The sequence below is a fragment of the Porcisia hertigi genome, chromosome 19, assembly GCF_017918235.1.
Source record: "Porcisia hertigi strain C119 chromosome 19, whole genome shotgun sequence".
NCBI classification, from domain to species: domain Eukaryota; phylum Euglenozoa; class Kinetoplastea; order Trypanosomatida; family Trypanosomatidae; genus Porcisia; species Porcisia hertigi.
The window spans coordinates 94975-112564 of NC_090578.1; the positions used below are offsets into that span (position 1 = coordinate 94975).

A 17590-nucleotide genomic window follows, 5' to 3' on the forward strand; every position below is an offset into this window, starting at 1 on the left:
GAGAATCTAGAGAGGACGAGGTAAGGGTATCAAGCGGAGATGGCAATTCCTCTTCGGCATGAGGCACGCGCACACCTGCTGGAGCGAAGAAGCCCAAGGGGGACGCCAACGAGCGCTGAGGCGGCGTGTACGTTCCAAAAGTAGCGAGAGCCTCTCAACTTCCATCGCCTTTGTATTTTCTTTTTCGTATTGTAGGAAATATATGATGCGTCGTTCGTGCTGACGTGCTCCTGGTAAAGCGCAACAATAGGATCCGTTGCACTTGGATACGTGGTGTAACACAAGCTCGCAAGAATATATATGGTATTAACGTAGTGAGTACACGATTCTAGCAGGCAGACACAAGCCAGAATGCAACATGGAGACCCTTGAGTTGTTCTGCACCCGTACAAGCCGGCGCGACAAAACAACGGGGGAAAAAAATACCTAACGAGGACACCACAACCCGAAAAGAGAGCAGCCGGGGTCGAGACACGTCAGAGACTGGGGCGCAAAAGCTGAAGCGACGGTCACATTCGAGTCCACGCTGCTCGGGGGAGAAAAAGATTCTGCCATATAGCCCACTCTTTTACAAGTGGGAGGTCTGTGAGCCTTAACGTTTGATACACTCCTCGTCTCATCGACCTGCTCCGAAGGCGCTGCTACGCACTCCGTCAGAAAAGACCCTGGAAGCAACGCTGTTATGTGGTCGCTCCGCTACCCTGCAACGTCCTCAGTACGTGCGCTCCACGAGGAAAAAACAGAACGTACGCATCACCAGCTTCGGGAAGGAGTCCTCGAGCAACGGGTCTAGTTCATCCCACGCCTTTTGCAGGTGGCGACGCGCGATCAGCAAGCACTCTGAAGGGGCGTCAACTTTTGTGATGAGTTCTACTGCATGCCGGATATCCGCTGCTTCCTTCGTCGACTTCTGCAGAATCGCCCAGAGCTTCTGTCGGTCTGCGATCTCAAGCCGGTCCATCGCAACGGCGATCGGATACGTAATCTTACCGTCACGGATGTCCTCAGCCTCTTCCTTGAGATTCCCTTCAAAACCGCTTACGTTAAGCGCGTCGTCCACGATCTGAAACGCAAGGCCCAGCACTACACCAAACCTTTCCACAACCTCGGAGACAGCCGCGGATGTATCACAAAGTACACAGGCCATAGCGCAGAGCGAGCCGGCTGCACCACCCGTCTTGTACGTATGAATCGCATCAAGCGCGTCGAACAACTCGCTTGCATCGCCGCTCTCCACGACTTGCGGCATTAAGTAATTGAGGCCGTGGATATCTAAACCCTGACCAGCGTGCCCTGCGAGCAACACATCAAAGTACAGCTGGTAAATGCGACTCGCCTTTTCCGGCGGGAGGTCCTGGATACGGGCGGCAGTCGGTGCCATAAAGTAGCACGCACTGCCCGCGTTGATAGCAGTTGCAACACCGTACTCCACGTGCACGCACCTCTCGCCGCGGCGGACTACAGAGTTGTCCTGGATGTCGTCAATAATCATAGACCCCACGTGCAGCAGCTCTGCAACCGCAATATACCGACGACAATCAAAGTACTGACGTGACAAGGCATTGCAACAACTCACAAGAATCAGGCTGCGCCACGACTTGCCACCGCGATCAATGATGGAACGCACTGGACGAAAAAGAATTTCGCAAATCTTTTCCGGAGTCACTCCTCGACTTGTCGCATGGCGACCCAGCACATTCGCAGAGACCCACGATTCGGAAGCGTTCAGGGGACAAACCTCCTTCAGTGCACTCTGCACGTACGACCCGACACACTTCAAGAGCTCTGATGTGTTGTTGTACGGGGCAGCTTTCTTCTTGTGCTCCAGGAAACCGCGTATGGTCACAGCCTTGCCGCCACACACGCCACTGCCCTCTACAACACCCTCGTAGAATCCAGCACCGCCCACCACAACTGTGCCTAGCTCTTGTGCATCGAAGGCTGTGTGTATGGTCACATCCAGCCCCATCGACGCCGAGGATAGTCGAAACTCGGATGGATACGTCATGAATGTGACAAGGCTTGACCACGTCTTTTCCGTCTTCATGATCACATCGGCGTGGTAATGTCGACTTCCATCCGCCTGCGTCTCCACAACAACCATTTCTTTCGTCTCAGAATCTGTGATATCCGCGAAATGAAACACGCTCAACTGCGACATATCCGAGATGTGAAGCGAGAGCCACGACCAAGTGTACTTGGCGTCGCGACCGACCTCGGAGGTTGAGCCATCAAACTCACGATCATACCACCCTAACCCCGTCACCTCACGCTGTACGCCCTCCAGGGTCACGTACCCCGTGACGCTCATCGAGGGAAAGTAGTAGTAGTACATGCCATTCACACAACCATTCCGGCCATGTAAGACAGGTTGCTGATGCGTCTCCAAGGAGAGCTCCACGTGAACATGGCTCGCTGTGTTTGTCATCACAAAAGTGTAGCGTCGCACTGATCCTTCCTGTGCAGTTCGCATCACGCAGGTGTTATCCAGTGCGATGCTGAAGGGTTCCTGTGTGTACACTGCCTTTTTCTTCAGCAAACGGTCTGGACGCGGCACACGGCCTTTTTCGAGGAGCTCGAAGAGCGCAGGCTCCACGTGCTCTAGTCTCCGCCCCGTCACCGCTGGATCAAGACGAAGCTTCAGTTGTTCGATCGACTCAGGGTCAAGAGCACTCTCCGCGTAGTACTTATTGTTCTTCAAGTCAATAAGAGCCCACATACAAGCGTCGTGATGCTTTGTAGTGGCCGTCGGACAGGTCTCTTCCGCCCGCCGGAAGAAGGAAGCAAAAAACGCTAGGGATGGTTTGTCCTCGCCCTTGACCGTGAGGTGCGCGTTGGCATACCACCACTGAAGAACGGATGCGTCAATACACCGATCATACACATTAGCATCGGGTAGCGTTCCTCTTGGGGGGAAGTGCGAGGGCCAATCGTCGGTCATTATGCACTACCAAAGTCCGCAAATTAATTTTTGGGCTGCTGCTCATGAGCTACACCAGACATACAGCGTCGCTCTAAACGTTCAGTGCACTTGCTACTATAAACGCCTTTGGCGATGCACTTAACGTCAGTAAAGTCACAAAATCAGTGGCGATAAGGACCTGGATGTGTGCAGCGACTTTTGGCCAACCCGATGCTCTCCACTGCTGACATACAAAGCCAAATATATATATGTATATATATATATATATACAAAGAAGATGAATGAGAGTGGAAAATGCAAGAGTTGAGTGGAATGGATTTCAAACAATGAGCGTATCGCCGCATCGCTTAAGAGCTACAAATCATGTCGAAACAGAGAAAAATTCTGATATCGAATGCCAAGAATTATTTTTCTCGGTCATGCTCGATGCGCAACACCCGCGCTCAAGCAGTTCGCCCCTTTTGTGCAGAAGAATTCAAAGGGGGAAGTTCGCAATTCTAATGATCACATACGTAGTAAGCACGGAATCAAGCCTATACAGCTTGAACGATCGTGTTTCCAGCATGCTTGCTTCTACTGCGTAAAGGTGCACGAAAATATTCTTAAAGGACCAAATAAAAAAAAACGTTTTCTGGCACAGCCAGACCAACCAAGAACACACAAAACCTGAGAACAAGAAGACGCATGTGAACGCTTTGATTCGCCACGGCTGGGTAATGAAGACAAAGAAGAGCCTACACCTTGTGTCACATTTCAACTTCCACAAGCACACGCGCCAGCGACCGTCGCGGGACAGTAACAAAACTGATAATATACTGAGCCCCGGTGTCAACACACTATCATTTTTTCCGATTCAAAAGAGAGGTACAAAAGAAGCTAGAATAGCGGCAGCCCAGAAAAAAAAACCAAAGATCACAGTGTTGATTTTTTTTTATCGTCTCTATCATCCAGAGAAAAGGTTGCATTGAAAACAAAAGTATCGCATGAGACACAACCAGAACAAATGAACTTGACCATTTTGAGCAGTCGCTCTCATAGGAAAGCTGGAACCATTGAAAGAAGATTTTTTATCATCTCTTCATTTGGTATGGATGAGTCAATGAATGGGCAGCACACTACAGCATTAAATAATTGGAGGGCATCTCTTTACTAAACTTAGGTGGCCAATAGATGAAGCGAACATATGCCTTTGCCATCTACATATATCACCCCCACTCTGGTACGTGAACAAAACTCGGGATGGAACAAGCTGGAATTCTTTTGTGCGAATTAAAAGGAGTCTTTATATTTTTTTTTACCTATCGACACAAACAAACAGATCATGTAAAATATAGTCTATACACGAATGACCCCGAAATATAGCTAGTGAGCAGCGCCAGGAGTACCAAAAGAAATTTATGCGACAAGACATGCACACCGAAAATGTGTTGTTCATTACTATTCCCCTTTTGGATTTGCTTTGAGATGCAGAAGACAGCTATTGTTCCGCGATCAGATACTGGAAAAGATAGCTACTATCGAAAAGGCATGTGCCGTAACGACTCAAACCTCTATTTTTCCCTTTCCATCACTGACAGCTGTACGTACAAAGACAGAAATGAGCACGGGCCACTGTGAGTTTAAGACCACAACCATGTGTCGAAAACGAAAACTGTGAACAGAAGGCTACCTGGTTAGCTATGAAATGCTTTATTCTTTTAGAAAACCGCTCCGGCCCTTTTTGTGTGAAAAAAAAACAGATTAAACCGCTCAACGTTGCGGGTGCTGGGAAATCAGGAGCCTTGTGGTGTTTTTTTTTTGGGGGGGGGGGGGGTACACTGGCGGTTTTCAGAAAAACACAGGAGTATGGTGAACTCCACTCGCAACAGCAGTGCAATTTAATGGGAGGAAAGAAAAAAGCTTGTGAGCTGAAAAGGCGTAGTCCAAGTAACAGCAAAACCTTCACACGAAGAATAGAGATTTTGCACTCACACTAAACCACACCTTTCTCCCTATTACACGTAGTAGCTGTAAAGGAGCGTTTCGTCACACAGAAAAAAAAAGAACACAGAGCCGATGCCAGAAAGGATTTACACGGTAGCTCCCACTCATGTTAGCCGTTTGCCTTGCTGTGGTGTGAGTCGAGAAAGGCGCACCGCGCTACTCGATCGGTCTAATTCAGGGTGAACAACTTATGTTAAAATGTGCAAATCGCTTACGCTCAGCATTGCGAGCCCTTCCCACTTACCCTGATGCATGATCTTAACCGCGGGAAAAAAAATCAGAGCTCGAAATTTACACTGATTCAGATCCAAGAACAAGCAATTTTCATTCCAAAGGTTTCAAGCCCCCCTCAAAGTATTTCCAGCTCTACGTGAAGAGCTGACATCCTGTATAAGAAGTACCATCTAAGAAAGACAGCCGAGGACTAAGTTAATTGACGCCCATTGTGGGGTTCAATGAGAGATTTGTGGAGATATTAAAGTTTATCCTAGTACACACCTCCGCCAGCGATTCTTTCCACTACTGACCGCTTGCTACTTTTTCTCCGGATGCTAAGCCTCTTGCTTCAAACATCACGCAATGGGTATTTCATGACTTCTTATACAGATAAGCAAAACCAAACCTTATCATTCCCCCCGCACAGAAATGCTTGACCCGGTCGGTCTCAGTTTCCAGTTACATCGGTTGATGGCACCGCTTAGTGTGCACGTTTCTGGCAATACTGGGCACATCAATTTCTTTCCAGTGTAGTTTTCCGTAATACAAAGACTTGGAAGATAAAGGTGTCACATGTGGGGGAAAAGGAGGCCATTTGCCTTGCTTTGCCTCCCCGTTCTCGTTCTTAAAAACCCGAAAATGGGTAACCGGTTGAAGCGAAAACGAGTTTGGTCGAAATCGCTGTGCACGAGTGTAGAATGTGCCACCTCGTCTGAAAAAACACCCATATGCCATTGGGCACGCCGCAACCTCGGGGTCCACGGAAAACGGAAAGGTATTGAATTTCCAACGCTCCAGCAAAGCAACGGCTTGCCGAGTTTTTCAAAGTAATTCAATAACTCAAAAAGAAAGTGGATTACACTGTCGTGAATGTATTCATCGCAGACAGCGTCACAAAGATCCACACAGGCGTACTGACGGTCAGTGCGTTCTGTCGTTTTGCGCTCATAAAACGTTTGCGCAGACCTATTGGAAAGCGTTCCCTTTCGCTTACTCCTGCTACGTGCCTACGCGTTCTTCGTTTCTCCGTGCTGAAAGAGTCACTACAAGAACTTGGCTAAGTTTTTGTGTGTGTGTGTGGGGGGGGGGGGCGGAGCGAACCACACCCCATGCGCCAGCAACAGCAACACGAAATGTTTAGTGGACCGCTCTCCACCCAGGAACAAGAGTTGTGACACAGGTGCACTCATGCACAGAGGAGCCTGTCGATACTATTTTCCACACTCCCGTTCACTACCCTGCTGTACAAGTTTTTTGCAGGCATGTTCTCATTGCTGAATAATTCAAACGATTAGAGAGGGCTGCTTGCTGACACCTTTTTCCTACGCTTCTGTTCAGTTGCTATTCAATTTAGCTGTCGACGTCTGCTTGCGATGAGCAGACATCTGATACGTCAGAGCCCCCCCCCCCACCCACCCTCACCACCACCATGACGTCCCACAATTTTTTGCGTGGTGAGAGCGCATATAATTTCCCAGGCTACATCAGCAGGGGAGGGAGGGAAAGCCAGTTTTTTCAGCACCCAACAGCTATGGCAGCCTTGCGTTTTCTATCGTTTTCCTCCTTTGTCAGCACTGGAGTCTGTTTTCCTCACCTCACGAGAATTGAAAGTTGTCCACCAAGGAATTCCCTCAAAGGGCTCCATACACCAGCGTTTCCGTTTTTAGGGGGGGGTTCGTATCTAATTGAGAAGTTCTTGGCAAATAGGGACCTCCACCAATGGAAAATTTGGCGCCCTTTGGGACGACCACACCGTCGTCTCGGAGTCCATTTTATTAATTTGATAAGCAGACAAATGAAAGAGTGGTATTCCTGCCAGAATACCACGGGGTGGCGCAGTGCCTGTTTCACACGTTTCATCTGGTTTGATTGGTCTCATAAGCACCGTGAACGGCGGGAAGGAGCTCTCTAAACTTCATTTTCCCGCACTCACTGAGACACAATAGCGGAAAGAGTCTTTAAGCAGCGCCGCGTTACCATGTCTTCGACCTAGGGGCCCCCTTTTTTTTCTTTTTGCTCCTCAACACTGCTATCGCAGAAGGGGGTAGTCACCAACTTTGCGTTTCCTCTGAGTTCTCGCTGCTCAATCTGTATAGAGCCAGTCTGAGCACGACTATAGCTTGAACACAATTAATCTCTTAGTAGTAGTAGACAAAATATGGAGCGCATAGTGTCTACTAGCACCCTTACCTGCCGTTGTCTGTATGTCTCGCGTTTTGCGGGGCGCCGGTTTTCCCTTATCTGGGAAGCTTTGAGACACAGTGTCTTTTCAAAAGCTGGACTCTCTTTTCGCACCGGCGCATTGGCCTTATGTTTTTTGTGTGTTCGTAATGCGGGGTTCAGAATGGCGATTCTAGAGTAGCTTCTTTAGCGCAGGTGAGCTCTGAGAATTATCAACCAGACTTAATCAAGTGTTGCGCATCAAGTGAAAAAACTGAGCCCGCTCTGCACATTTACGTCATGCCCCAGTAAAGCCTTGAGTGCTTCCATTTTGAACAAAGTCTCCATCAATCCCCACCGGAGCACTCGAGAATGAGAACGCACTTCCCACTTCTCACGTTCGCTGCTAAACAACTACAATGCCTCTAACGTATGATGCTTTGTTTCCCCACATCCTGACACAAGCCGCACACGACGGTTGATAAGACCAACCCCTTTTTTCTTGCTTGCCGTTTATCGTTTCCAGCTGCGCCGTTAGGTCTCTCGGTGCTAGTAAGACCTTTGCCCTTGTGTCAACTGTGCTGCGGGCCGTGAGTTGGCCTTTTGTTCCCCTATTCCAGGTCAGACTATAGCCCCTTGAAGTAGCGCAAGGAACCCAACTTCTTACAGCTTGAGGACTCATTTGGCGGGAACGCATCATTGCCCAGTTGTTTAACCAGCTCTTTTCCGTGGCCTACCATCGTACCTCACTTTTGTTCTGGTACACATTGATTTGATTGCTTTACGGTGGAGCCGCCGCCACAACCAATGCAGGACATACCAGGTTTATTTTCCAAAGCATTCAAGTAGCGGCATATGAGTTCCTGCGGCACTTGCTTATGGAAGCAGTGGGTTGTGGCGCTCGGTATCACACTGTTAATCATTATTGGAGCTCCTTGCATGCTTTTGTTCCAAACTAGGACACGCAAAGCGCTTTTGTGTGCCAGAACGTAGTTTCTTCCTCCAATTCCGTGTAGCTGAATTGTGTGGTATTGTTCTGTCTAATCCGACTGAATTCGAACTTCGGTCAAGAACAGTTTTTTTTTTTTGCTCTCCTTGCTCTTTTTGAAGTGCTGTGCAGCCGTCCCCATCGAATGCGGTTTCAAACATAGTCCTGAGCCCCCTGAATCGTCACACTCATGTGCGCACTGGCAGATAGGTATACCTGATGAATATTCTCTGGCAGATGAAATGTGAAACAGCAGTGAATCTAAACTTTTTTCTTTAGGTGTAACCACGAGGCACCTCACTGCTAGGCTTTTCTTTCTTTGAGTGCCTGGCTCAGCTGCCTTGCGATATCCAAACCGTGCATTGGCGGATTCTCGATACTGGTTATTACTCTTTCTTGGTGCTGCCATTTCACAAGACGGCTGGTTATACATACAAAAGTGTTTTGTGAGTCTACAAAATGGAAGATTACAGATGTCACTACCGAAAGTCTTCCTTGTCGTACTAGTTGGCTCGGTTCCATCCCTCTTCATGCATGGCACTGTTACAGATTTCGCAGTCAGGTTTGTCTTTTTTTCCATGCCGAAGGTTTTCATTGGTCAACAAGCAGTGTAGTAGTGCACTCGAAAGCGCCTCCACTTAGAGTTTTCAGCTCTCCACTTTCGTATCACAACAGGTATGGAGGTAATGTGAACTACCAAAATATATATCGAATTCAACCTAGCTAAACCCCTCGCTGCTAGGAACTTCACAAGGAAAAAAAACTGATAGCGCGCCCAACGGGTATGACGATTTCTTTTCTCTGATGAATGTGTTTTTTCCCTTGCTCCTCCTCGCTCCAGCTGTGGACGCGAGAAAGCAAAAACTTTATTGACCACACCGTAAATGAGTTTATGTTGTTGGGACTTGTGCTCAAACATAGAGGATTACGGACAACTATGTTGTTGCTGAGCTTGCCCTCACCTTTTCCCATGTGCCAGCAACTTATGTCGGTCCCCTAATGACATAAGTTACTGCAAATATCTTCCTGTTTTTCTACATTGGTGTGGTTTTGGTGAGTGCTGCCCGGCTCTACCTGCTGTTCCTGTAATTAAGGTGCCGACTTTTTGTACAAGACCACAGAAAGGTAACATTTTCTTCGTACCTCCCGGCGTATGGTGTGCCCTGTCCAACCAACACGTAATCAAGAAGTTTTTGATTCTTCTCAGTTGGTGCAGCCACGTTCAATGCACGTCTCGGGTGCGGCTAAAAACCCTGTCGCACAATAGTGGAGTTCAGTAGTCATGAGCCGGACTCCATGACCTCACAGATTATACACCAGGGACTCTCACACGAAAGGCGTCATGAGCCGCTTTTTTTTTGGTCGAACCAGATGCCTGCGTCATTGCGCGAATTTTCATATCACTGTGTCCATGAAAAAAAAATGTAAGACGCCCTTCTGCTGGAATCGATACCAAGTGTTGTGAGCAACTCGATGGAAAAAAAGAGAGTATAACGGAATTCTTAATGTGACCGCAGAGGACAGAAACAAGAGCCGTCTTTGCAATTTATTTGGAATTGTCCATTGCTCCTGCTGCGAACACCCACCGGCACCTACGAAGAACGGCTCGATAATATTCCGTTTCTTTGCACTTGCTCTAAAATGGTTCCTCAATACGCTTTCTATATTTTTCTCCTTTTCATATTCTTTTTCTGTTTGTATTTTGTAGGCGTGTTCACGGCTTCTCCCGTATTTTGGGCCTGTTTTTTTCTTCCTCGAGTATACTTGATCCTGCAGCGAATGTTTTATTAGTGTCTTCTCACCGAAAGCAAAATGTTGCGACGTCTGCACGTTCCGCTGTGTGCGTTCGCAGCAGAGCTGCGCTTCAACTCGTCGAAACCGGGGCCTTCGAAGACGAACGAAGGTGGGAGAACCAACTCAAACGGAAAGGAGAAAGAGTCTGAGCTTTACGCTGAGAAGCCCCCCCAAACGTACTATGAGGAAAAGTATCCCAACAATATTGAGGAGGTGGGCTCTCTGAAGCCACCGACGTACGACGTGCCCCGTGGTCTCTCTGACAACCTGAAGACACCCGAGTTCAATACATCTTTAGGAAAATTTGAGCAAGCCCCCTACTTTAGTGGTGGCCCACCAGCGATGCGATACCATGGCTACAAGAGAGATCCTCCTGACGAGGGAACCGATTACCGCGACATCCTGCCAAAAACACCGGTTGAGGATCATCATCCCCACATGGAGTACCTCTCGATCACTGGGCGTCGCGAAGGAAGCACATTTCTCCTAGCGAATGCTGGTGTGAACTGGGAGCTGAAGGCTGCTGCAATGTCCCTCTACCGAGCAATCCTCAAAGCGTTGCCCATCATCAAGCACTACTATTGGCTGCTAATTCCGCTCCCACAAATGAAGGACAAGGTTCGCCTCCGTTTTTTGCAAAACCAGCACACAAAAGACCCAGATGCGATTCGGCATCTGCTTCACAACGGGTGGATGGAGTTTCAGGAGTCTGTCATGTTCCGCCGCCCGCGCGCAACCATCGAGAAGTACTTCGAGCACGAGAGCATGGATGAGTTGATCAAGCAGTACACTAAGGAGGAGGGCCTGGTGAATAGTGAGCGTGAGTTCTGGAACGGTGAGGAGCAGCGCCGCGAGGGTCCACACAACGGTCATTGGTCGTGGCTCGGAGAGCAGTGCGAGAAGGAGTTTAGTAAGATTGCTGGCCGTATTCCTGTCTCCTGGACAGCATCAAAGGGGTACTTTGAGAAAGGGAAAGCGGATGGCACAAACTTCTGGGAGAAGAATCTTGATTACGAAGGCTGGTACATCAAAAATGTCGACCCTGACCGGCAGAATGCACGGCGTGAGATGCAGGGGTGGATCGAAAGCGGCTACAATCAGCCGAAGCACTACGCTAGCAAGAACCGTCGCGGATACCGCCGGATGGTGAAAGATATTGAGACACTCATGGAAACTTCCATGGAGGACCTGTATACGCACAACCGTGAGCAGCTCTTCCAGTACCTGATCCGCGAAACCAGTCCTGAATCCAATCGCATCAACGCGGAGCGCACGCTGGCATACCAGGACGACGACTTCTACTCCACTCGGTTTGAAGAGTATGAAAAGTACCTGAAGCAGGCGATGCGTGAGATGCCGAATCCACGTCTTTGGAAGACTGATGCCTTCTACTTTCGCCTTCGCTACCTGTTGGCACCGTTAGAATACAACTGGGCCAAGATACCCATCGGCGCCGCTCAAGAGAGGCTTTTTAACGAGTGGATATCGGACAACATCAACTACGCCATCTATACGAGTCATGCCTTTGCGCAGATAAAAGCGGACAAGACGCGCAACCCCATGGCAAAGACGTGGGCTGATTTCTACACAGAGTTCGATCCCGACGTACCGGAGACACGCAACCTACCGTGGTACCACAAGGACTTCGACTACGACCGCCGCCACAAGTGGGACGAGCGGTGTATGCGGATGAAGCGATGGGTCCAGAGTGGCACCATTGACGGTAAACATGCGTACTTCGACAGTTTCGTTGCGGAGTGGGAGCAGTATGTGAACCGCCCAGAGCGCTTCCGAGCGCCAGATAGTGCCGAGCGCCGCTACGCGGCCCCGCGGATGGTGCAGCTGTACCGCGCGCTTAACCGTATGATGGATGTGGCACTTGCCGATCAGATGAGACAGGTGATCGATAAGAGCGGCAACCTTGGCAAAATCTCCATTGAAGATGCTCAGAGGCAGCTTGCCGCCGCCAACTTCACCAACTTCCGTTTTGAGGTGCCTGTCGTGATTTACCCTGATGGGGCCATACAGCCACAGCTTGGTCTGAGCGGCGGCTCTGTTGACCACACTGTCGCTTCCTCAGCGACAATGGCTGCATAGTGAGGGTGAAAAATCCGCGTTCCCGAACGTTCGTGCTGCAATGAGAGAGCCTTTTCGTTTAGCGGTCTTGCCTTTTTTTTCTTTATATGCTTTGATGGACGTGGTGCGCCTCCCCAGGTACGCTCGTGTGCTGACAGTCGTTCGGCACCTCGGCTTTGGGCGGCCGTTATGTTTTCTCTTTTATTCCCCGTCTTGTGCCTGCTGCGTCTCAAAGAAAATCTTTTGCTTTTTTTTTTGTGCTTTATTTTTATCCGTAGTAGGTAGCAACCCCGGCCTCTCTGAGACGGACACGCGTGTGATGACGTACCGAGAGGGGGTGTGCGTGGGTGACGGAGAGTCTGACGCAAAGAGGAGTTGATCCCGCCCCTCAGAGGCGTTAACGCAGATTATCAGTAGAAGCTCCCCGGGTCGAATCTCGTAGATGGAGAGCATTCCAAGGCGTGCAGGGACGGTGGCAACAACAAACTGCTCTGGTCTTATTCGTTTGGTAGACTTCACGCATGGTCACCCACACTGCAGGCCTGCCCTTTCCTGCCTTTTTCACCCACCCAACGCTTCATTTTACAGTAATGCGGGCTACTCGCTTCGCACTCCTCTGCGTTTTATCGGTGTGCCATTTCTGTCTCTTATCTAGAGCTTAAGTGCGTCTTTTTCTGATCCCACTTTTGGTGCATCATGCTTGCACGCGCGCATGTATACGTTGTTGCTCTCGCTGTTGTACCCCATGTACATCAATGGGGGAGGGGGGACCGGTTTCTATATCGACTAGGAATGCTTAAGGGATGGCTGGTGTGAGAAGTACTGGTGGGCTGCACCACTCAGTGTAGAGAGGACAGAGTTTTCCTGCCCGCAGGGAGGGTGTTTTGCAACAGTAGTAGTAGCAGCGAGCCCACGCCGAGTAGCGCCGAATATGTGCACCCAGAACAAAGCACGAAAAAAGGGAAAGCTGAGGCGTGGGGTATATATGTTTGTATACATCTATCCTGTTTTTCCCCTTGTCTGTACACCACGCAAAGAGGCAAACGAAGTATGTAAGCTTCGCGCAGCATGGGCATCTGTCGGCGCGTGTTTTGTACTGATTGGCGAGCGGGGGGGGGTATGGGAAAAGGGCGGTGCATTGTCTGGGAAGCAAGTTGTGCGTTTTCCTCTCCCTACGACAGGATGGCTCACACCTTATCTCCTCCACTCCACGCGTCGATGATGTGCTCTCCGGTGGGGAATGGCCATTTCCGCATAGTTGATGCCTTTCCACACAAACGTCTCACTAGGTAGGTTGGGAGATGATGACGTTAGCGGCAAGACCAGCTGCATGGTTTTTCTTGGTGCGATGACACACTCTCCCGCGATCTTCTTCTCTTCTACCTTGACGGTCATCCTGGCGGCGGCCGTGTGTATGTTTTGTAAGTCTACGTTTGCTGTGAGCCCCCCACCCCTTTTGCGCGGATATCACCCTCGCGCGTTCAACATAAAACGACACCAATCTCGACCTATACAGAAATTAGCACGTTTTGGTATCCAGCGGTCTCGGTCACATCCCTAAGAGGCGCAGGTTCTATCTGCCTTGTATCTGGGAGTGCGCGTTCGTTGGCTTCTCTCCCCATTCTACTGTACAGTCTCTCTTTTTCTTGTCAAGTGCCCCCCCTTTTTTCCCTTCGAACAGTCCCCCTTCCCCCATTCGCTGTCACCCACAGGCAAGATGGTCAAGGTAAAGGCCTCCAAGTCGAAGCGCATGTCTTCGAAGCAGCGCCACAAGATCGACCGCAAAAAGCGTGAGCACAAGCGCGATCTCAAGAAAGCTGCAAAGGCACTGAAGAAGACCGGAATGGCTCCAAAGAGGAGCAAGAAGTCACGCGATATGGCAAAGCTGGCGCTGCAAGTGTCCAACCGCCACCCAGACAAAGAGCAGATCCTCAACCACGTGCTACAGGCGCGCGAAACTGCGCGTGTTATGAAGGCGGAGCGCCGCGCCCGCAAGGGCACCGATGCGGAGGCTGAGGGCGCTGAAGAGAACCAGACAGACAGCGTCAACGCACGTGCTAGCAATCGGCGTGAGGTGCTGTACATTTCTGTAAAGGACTCGAATCACTTTGGTGTGCAGTTCAACCGCGCGCTCACAGAGCTTGTCTTTCCTGTTCCGGTGTCAACTGAGGATGCTGCCGATGCGCTGGAGCTTCCTGCTGTCGCGTACGTCGTGACGCTCGATGCTCGCTTCGCGGTGCAGTCGATGCCATGGACTTTGTTGGATGCCATCATTGACCAGGCCGCTGACTACACAGGGGGTCGGAAGGTGTTGCTACTCTTCACCCTGACCAAAGCTGATGTCGTCTCCGCTCCCGCTATGGTTTCACAGCTCGCTCTTCTAGCGTTTGCGTTACAGAAGCGCTACCCACAAGGTCTCGGCGACAACATCTTTGCCACCGTCACACCTTTTTCGGTCCAGAGTGAGCGCACTCAGCGCCAGTTTCTGCGAGTGTTGAATCAGTTCCATCGGAACGAGGGCTGCAGCAGCAAGAAGATGGCGTCGAACTTGACGGGTAAGATCTGCGCGTTTGTCATTGGGCTGCCCAACACCGGCCGTCGTACGCTTTGCCGCACCCTCTCACGTGAGTCCAATGGGAGCAGTGTAAGCACCGTCCCGCTGCGCGCCGCTCAGCTGCAGCTTATTCGCTCTGGCTTCAACGAAGAGGAGAAGGTGCACACAAAGTTCGCCATACCCAATGCTAAGGCAGTGACGCTGGTGCAGCTGCCAGAGGATGCGGGCATGATGAAGGAGTTGCGCACACCGGTTGGCGGGGATGTGCTTTTCCGCTCTGCAGCGTTCGTGGAGCGCGTCTCGGAGCCGGAGGCGATGGGATGCATCTTGTTCGACGGAATTTCCGATAAGGCAACTATAGCGCAGGCATTCTGTGTGCCGGCGGTGGGTGGGGAAGAGGGTGATGAGAAAAACTCGCTCAAGGTGGCGGAGAAGTTCTTGCGGGAGCTGGGCCGCGCCGTGCGTCGCGACGGTGGTTTTCACGTCTCGCCGCTCTTCACATCGAATGCCGGAACCATGGGCAAGGTGACGAGTAGCAGTCTCACCGGCCATCGAGGCTTCAACTCGGGCCAGCAGCGCAGTCAATCGACCTTGCTGGATGTCACCTACAGCAACGCTACTCCCAGCAAGCTCGTGCATATCTCAACTATTATGAAGAAGGGCAAGGGCAAGGCTAGCAAGTACCAGAGGGTTTCGCGCGCAGACGCGCACAACGCACTTCGGCTTGGCGCCCGCACGTTCCTTCGCGAGATGTCGGAGGGACGCCACATTCCATGGGCCGTGATGCGCGCGCCTGGCGATGTTACACTGACGCCTACACAGGTCGGTGCCGCGTCGGAGATTTTCTCCCTGGCGGCTGCCGAGGGCAAGCGATTCTCCGAGACAGACGAGCTCTCAGGTATGGATCACCTCAACGCCCTAGTGGACACCCTCGGGGCAGCTGTGCGGGACATTGCGGCGCTTTTGCCGAACGGCGTGGTCGAGATGGGTCCCGACTTCCTGACGCCTCCTCAATACAAACTTGAGGACGACGAGGCGACTGCGGAGGAGACTGAGGAGGATGAAACAGAAGGGGCTGCTGGTGAGCATTACGTGATACACCGTGAGGAAAGCGGCGATGAGGCAGCGGAGGCCAGTGAGGAGATTGACGTCGAGGACAGCGAGTAGTTTTGAGGCGCAACGTTCTTGGTTCTTCTTTTCGGTGCACTGCAGCCCTCTTCCTATCTTGAGAGGAAGCAGGAAGCTCATGCCACTGACGGGGTGGGGAGGGGGGCACATATTAGGTGCGATACCATTTGTCGCTTCGACGAGGTCGTTTGTTATTGAATGCCAATGTTGAATCCCCCCCACCCCCAACCACCGGCACGCCGCTTCTCACCTCCTTTCGCTCATGTTGCGTCGCTTCTCTTTTTTTTTTCTCAGTGCCGATTCAGGTGTCCGTATGCGGACTTGTTATGGGGCCATTTCTGGTCTCTGTATTTTGGGTTTCTGTTAAACACACCTTGAGTAACTCTCGGTTAAGCTGCCTGCACAATGTGAACTGCGTTTAATAGTCGGCGAGGGAGGGAGTGCTCGCACATTCAGATAAGTTGTCAACAAAGGAGAAGCAAATGCAGAACGCACACACACATACACACAAGGTTGTTTTTCTCCGACAGCGAAAATGCCGTCGCTGCTGCGGTGAGGATGATGAACAGAGAAGACGGCGAGTCGCGCTGCTCAATGGCCGGGTAAAGGAGAAAGCGGATGATGGGCTTCAAAGCAGGTCTGTGCTCCCGTCACTTCCGTTCCCCTTGATGTCACTTCACAATGCACCCCAATGGCTCTCGAAGATTGTGTGCTGTACTTGAGTAAAAAATTGCCCGGGGTGGTTCCTTCAAGGATAACAATGACCACTGGAGGAGAGTGAGCCTTTCCACTTCCTTCTACACCGAAATGATGTGCCGATAAGAAGACTTACGCACATACACACACGCGCTGTATTTGTCCCTCTTCTCTTTCTCCCCCGCAAAAAAAAAGCGTCACTCTTCTCTCCACACGGTACGTCGTTTCATTCCGTCCTTCCTTTCTATAGAAGCCCCACATCACAGGGGTAAACGCTTCACCGTGTGGCGTCTCTCTCTTTTGATTTCCTCGTCTTCCAGATTCAGAGGATTGAGGAAACCGCTGAGCCATCGGGCCTCCTCGCACACCTCTTCTCTCAATATACCTCCTCCCTCCCTCCCTCTATCCTTTGTGTGTCAAGGAAGGCAAAAGGCCGCTGTGCTTCCCCTGGAGGCACAAGTTGCCATCTTACTCAAACACCACCACCCTCATTTCGCTGTCTCCCTGTACCTGATTTGGAGTAGTGCTCTTCCTGTCCCGACCCGACCCATCATTGAGGCATCGGAGGGCGACAGGAGTAGATCTTTTTTTTTTGGCGGTGACATCTTTTCTGCACATTGCCCCCGTTCCGTTGCTACCTTGAACACTCCCTTTTTAAACCAAAAAAAATTGATCGTTTTTTTCCCTCGTATATTTGTCACTGTTTGGTGGGTGATGCGGGTGTGTGTGCGCCGTATATTTTCCCGGTCGCTTTTTGTTCCTCCCTCTTTTCTGTTGTCAGATTAGCCGGCTGCATGAACGATTGGATGCGCCTGGGGTCCCGTGCACTCTATACTTATTCTCCTGCTTTTTTTTCTGCGAGTGTATCTTCCAGCTTCCCTCCCCCTTCTCCCATTGCTGCTCCACTGCCTCTCTTTCCACTTTGCACCTGACCGTCAGCTGAGAAGGAAGAATATTGAAGGAAGGACTCGGGCTACCAGCAACCGCATCTGCGGCACAGTCTCCCCCCTCCTCTCTCGATGTCGCAGTAATTGAGTAACCCCCCTTCTCTTATTTTGTTCTAGGGCTACTA

At 50.7% G+C, this 17590-nt stretch overlaps 3 protein-coding genes across 3 annotated transcripts; 2 read left to right on the forward strand and 1 right to left on the reverse strand.

Annotated features, from left to right (window-relative positions):
• Positions 1-712: 712 nt before the first annotated feature.
• On the reverse strand, positions 713-2941 carry JKF63_05742 (uncharacterized protein; the record flags this gene model as incomplete). The annotated part of the gene is made up of 1 exon (XM_067901696.1): positions 713-2941. The coding sequence occupies one exon, from the start codon at positions 2939-2941 to the stop codon at positions 713-715; it is 2229 nt and encodes a 742-aa protein (XP_067757722.1).
• A 7141-nt stretch (positions 2942-10082) lies between these two features.
• On the forward strand, positions 10083-12161 carry JKF63_05743 (uncharacterized protein; the record flags this gene model as incomplete). Its single annotated transcript, XM_067901697.1, has 1 exon — positions 10083-12161. One exon carries the CDS (start codon positions 10083-10085, stop codon positions 12159-12161), a length of 2079 nt encoding a protein of 692 aa, XP_067757723.1.
• A 1696-nt stretch (positions 12162-13857) lies between these two features.
• JKF63_05744 (uncharacterized protein) lies at positions 13858-15861 on the forward strand (the record flags this gene model as incomplete). Its single annotated transcript, XM_067901698.1, has 1 exon — positions 13858-15861. The coding sequence occupies one exon, from the start codon at positions 13858-13860 to the stop codon at positions 15859-15861; it is 2004 nt and encodes a 667-aa protein (XP_067757724.1).
• Positions 15862-17590: the final 1729 nt, after the last annotated feature.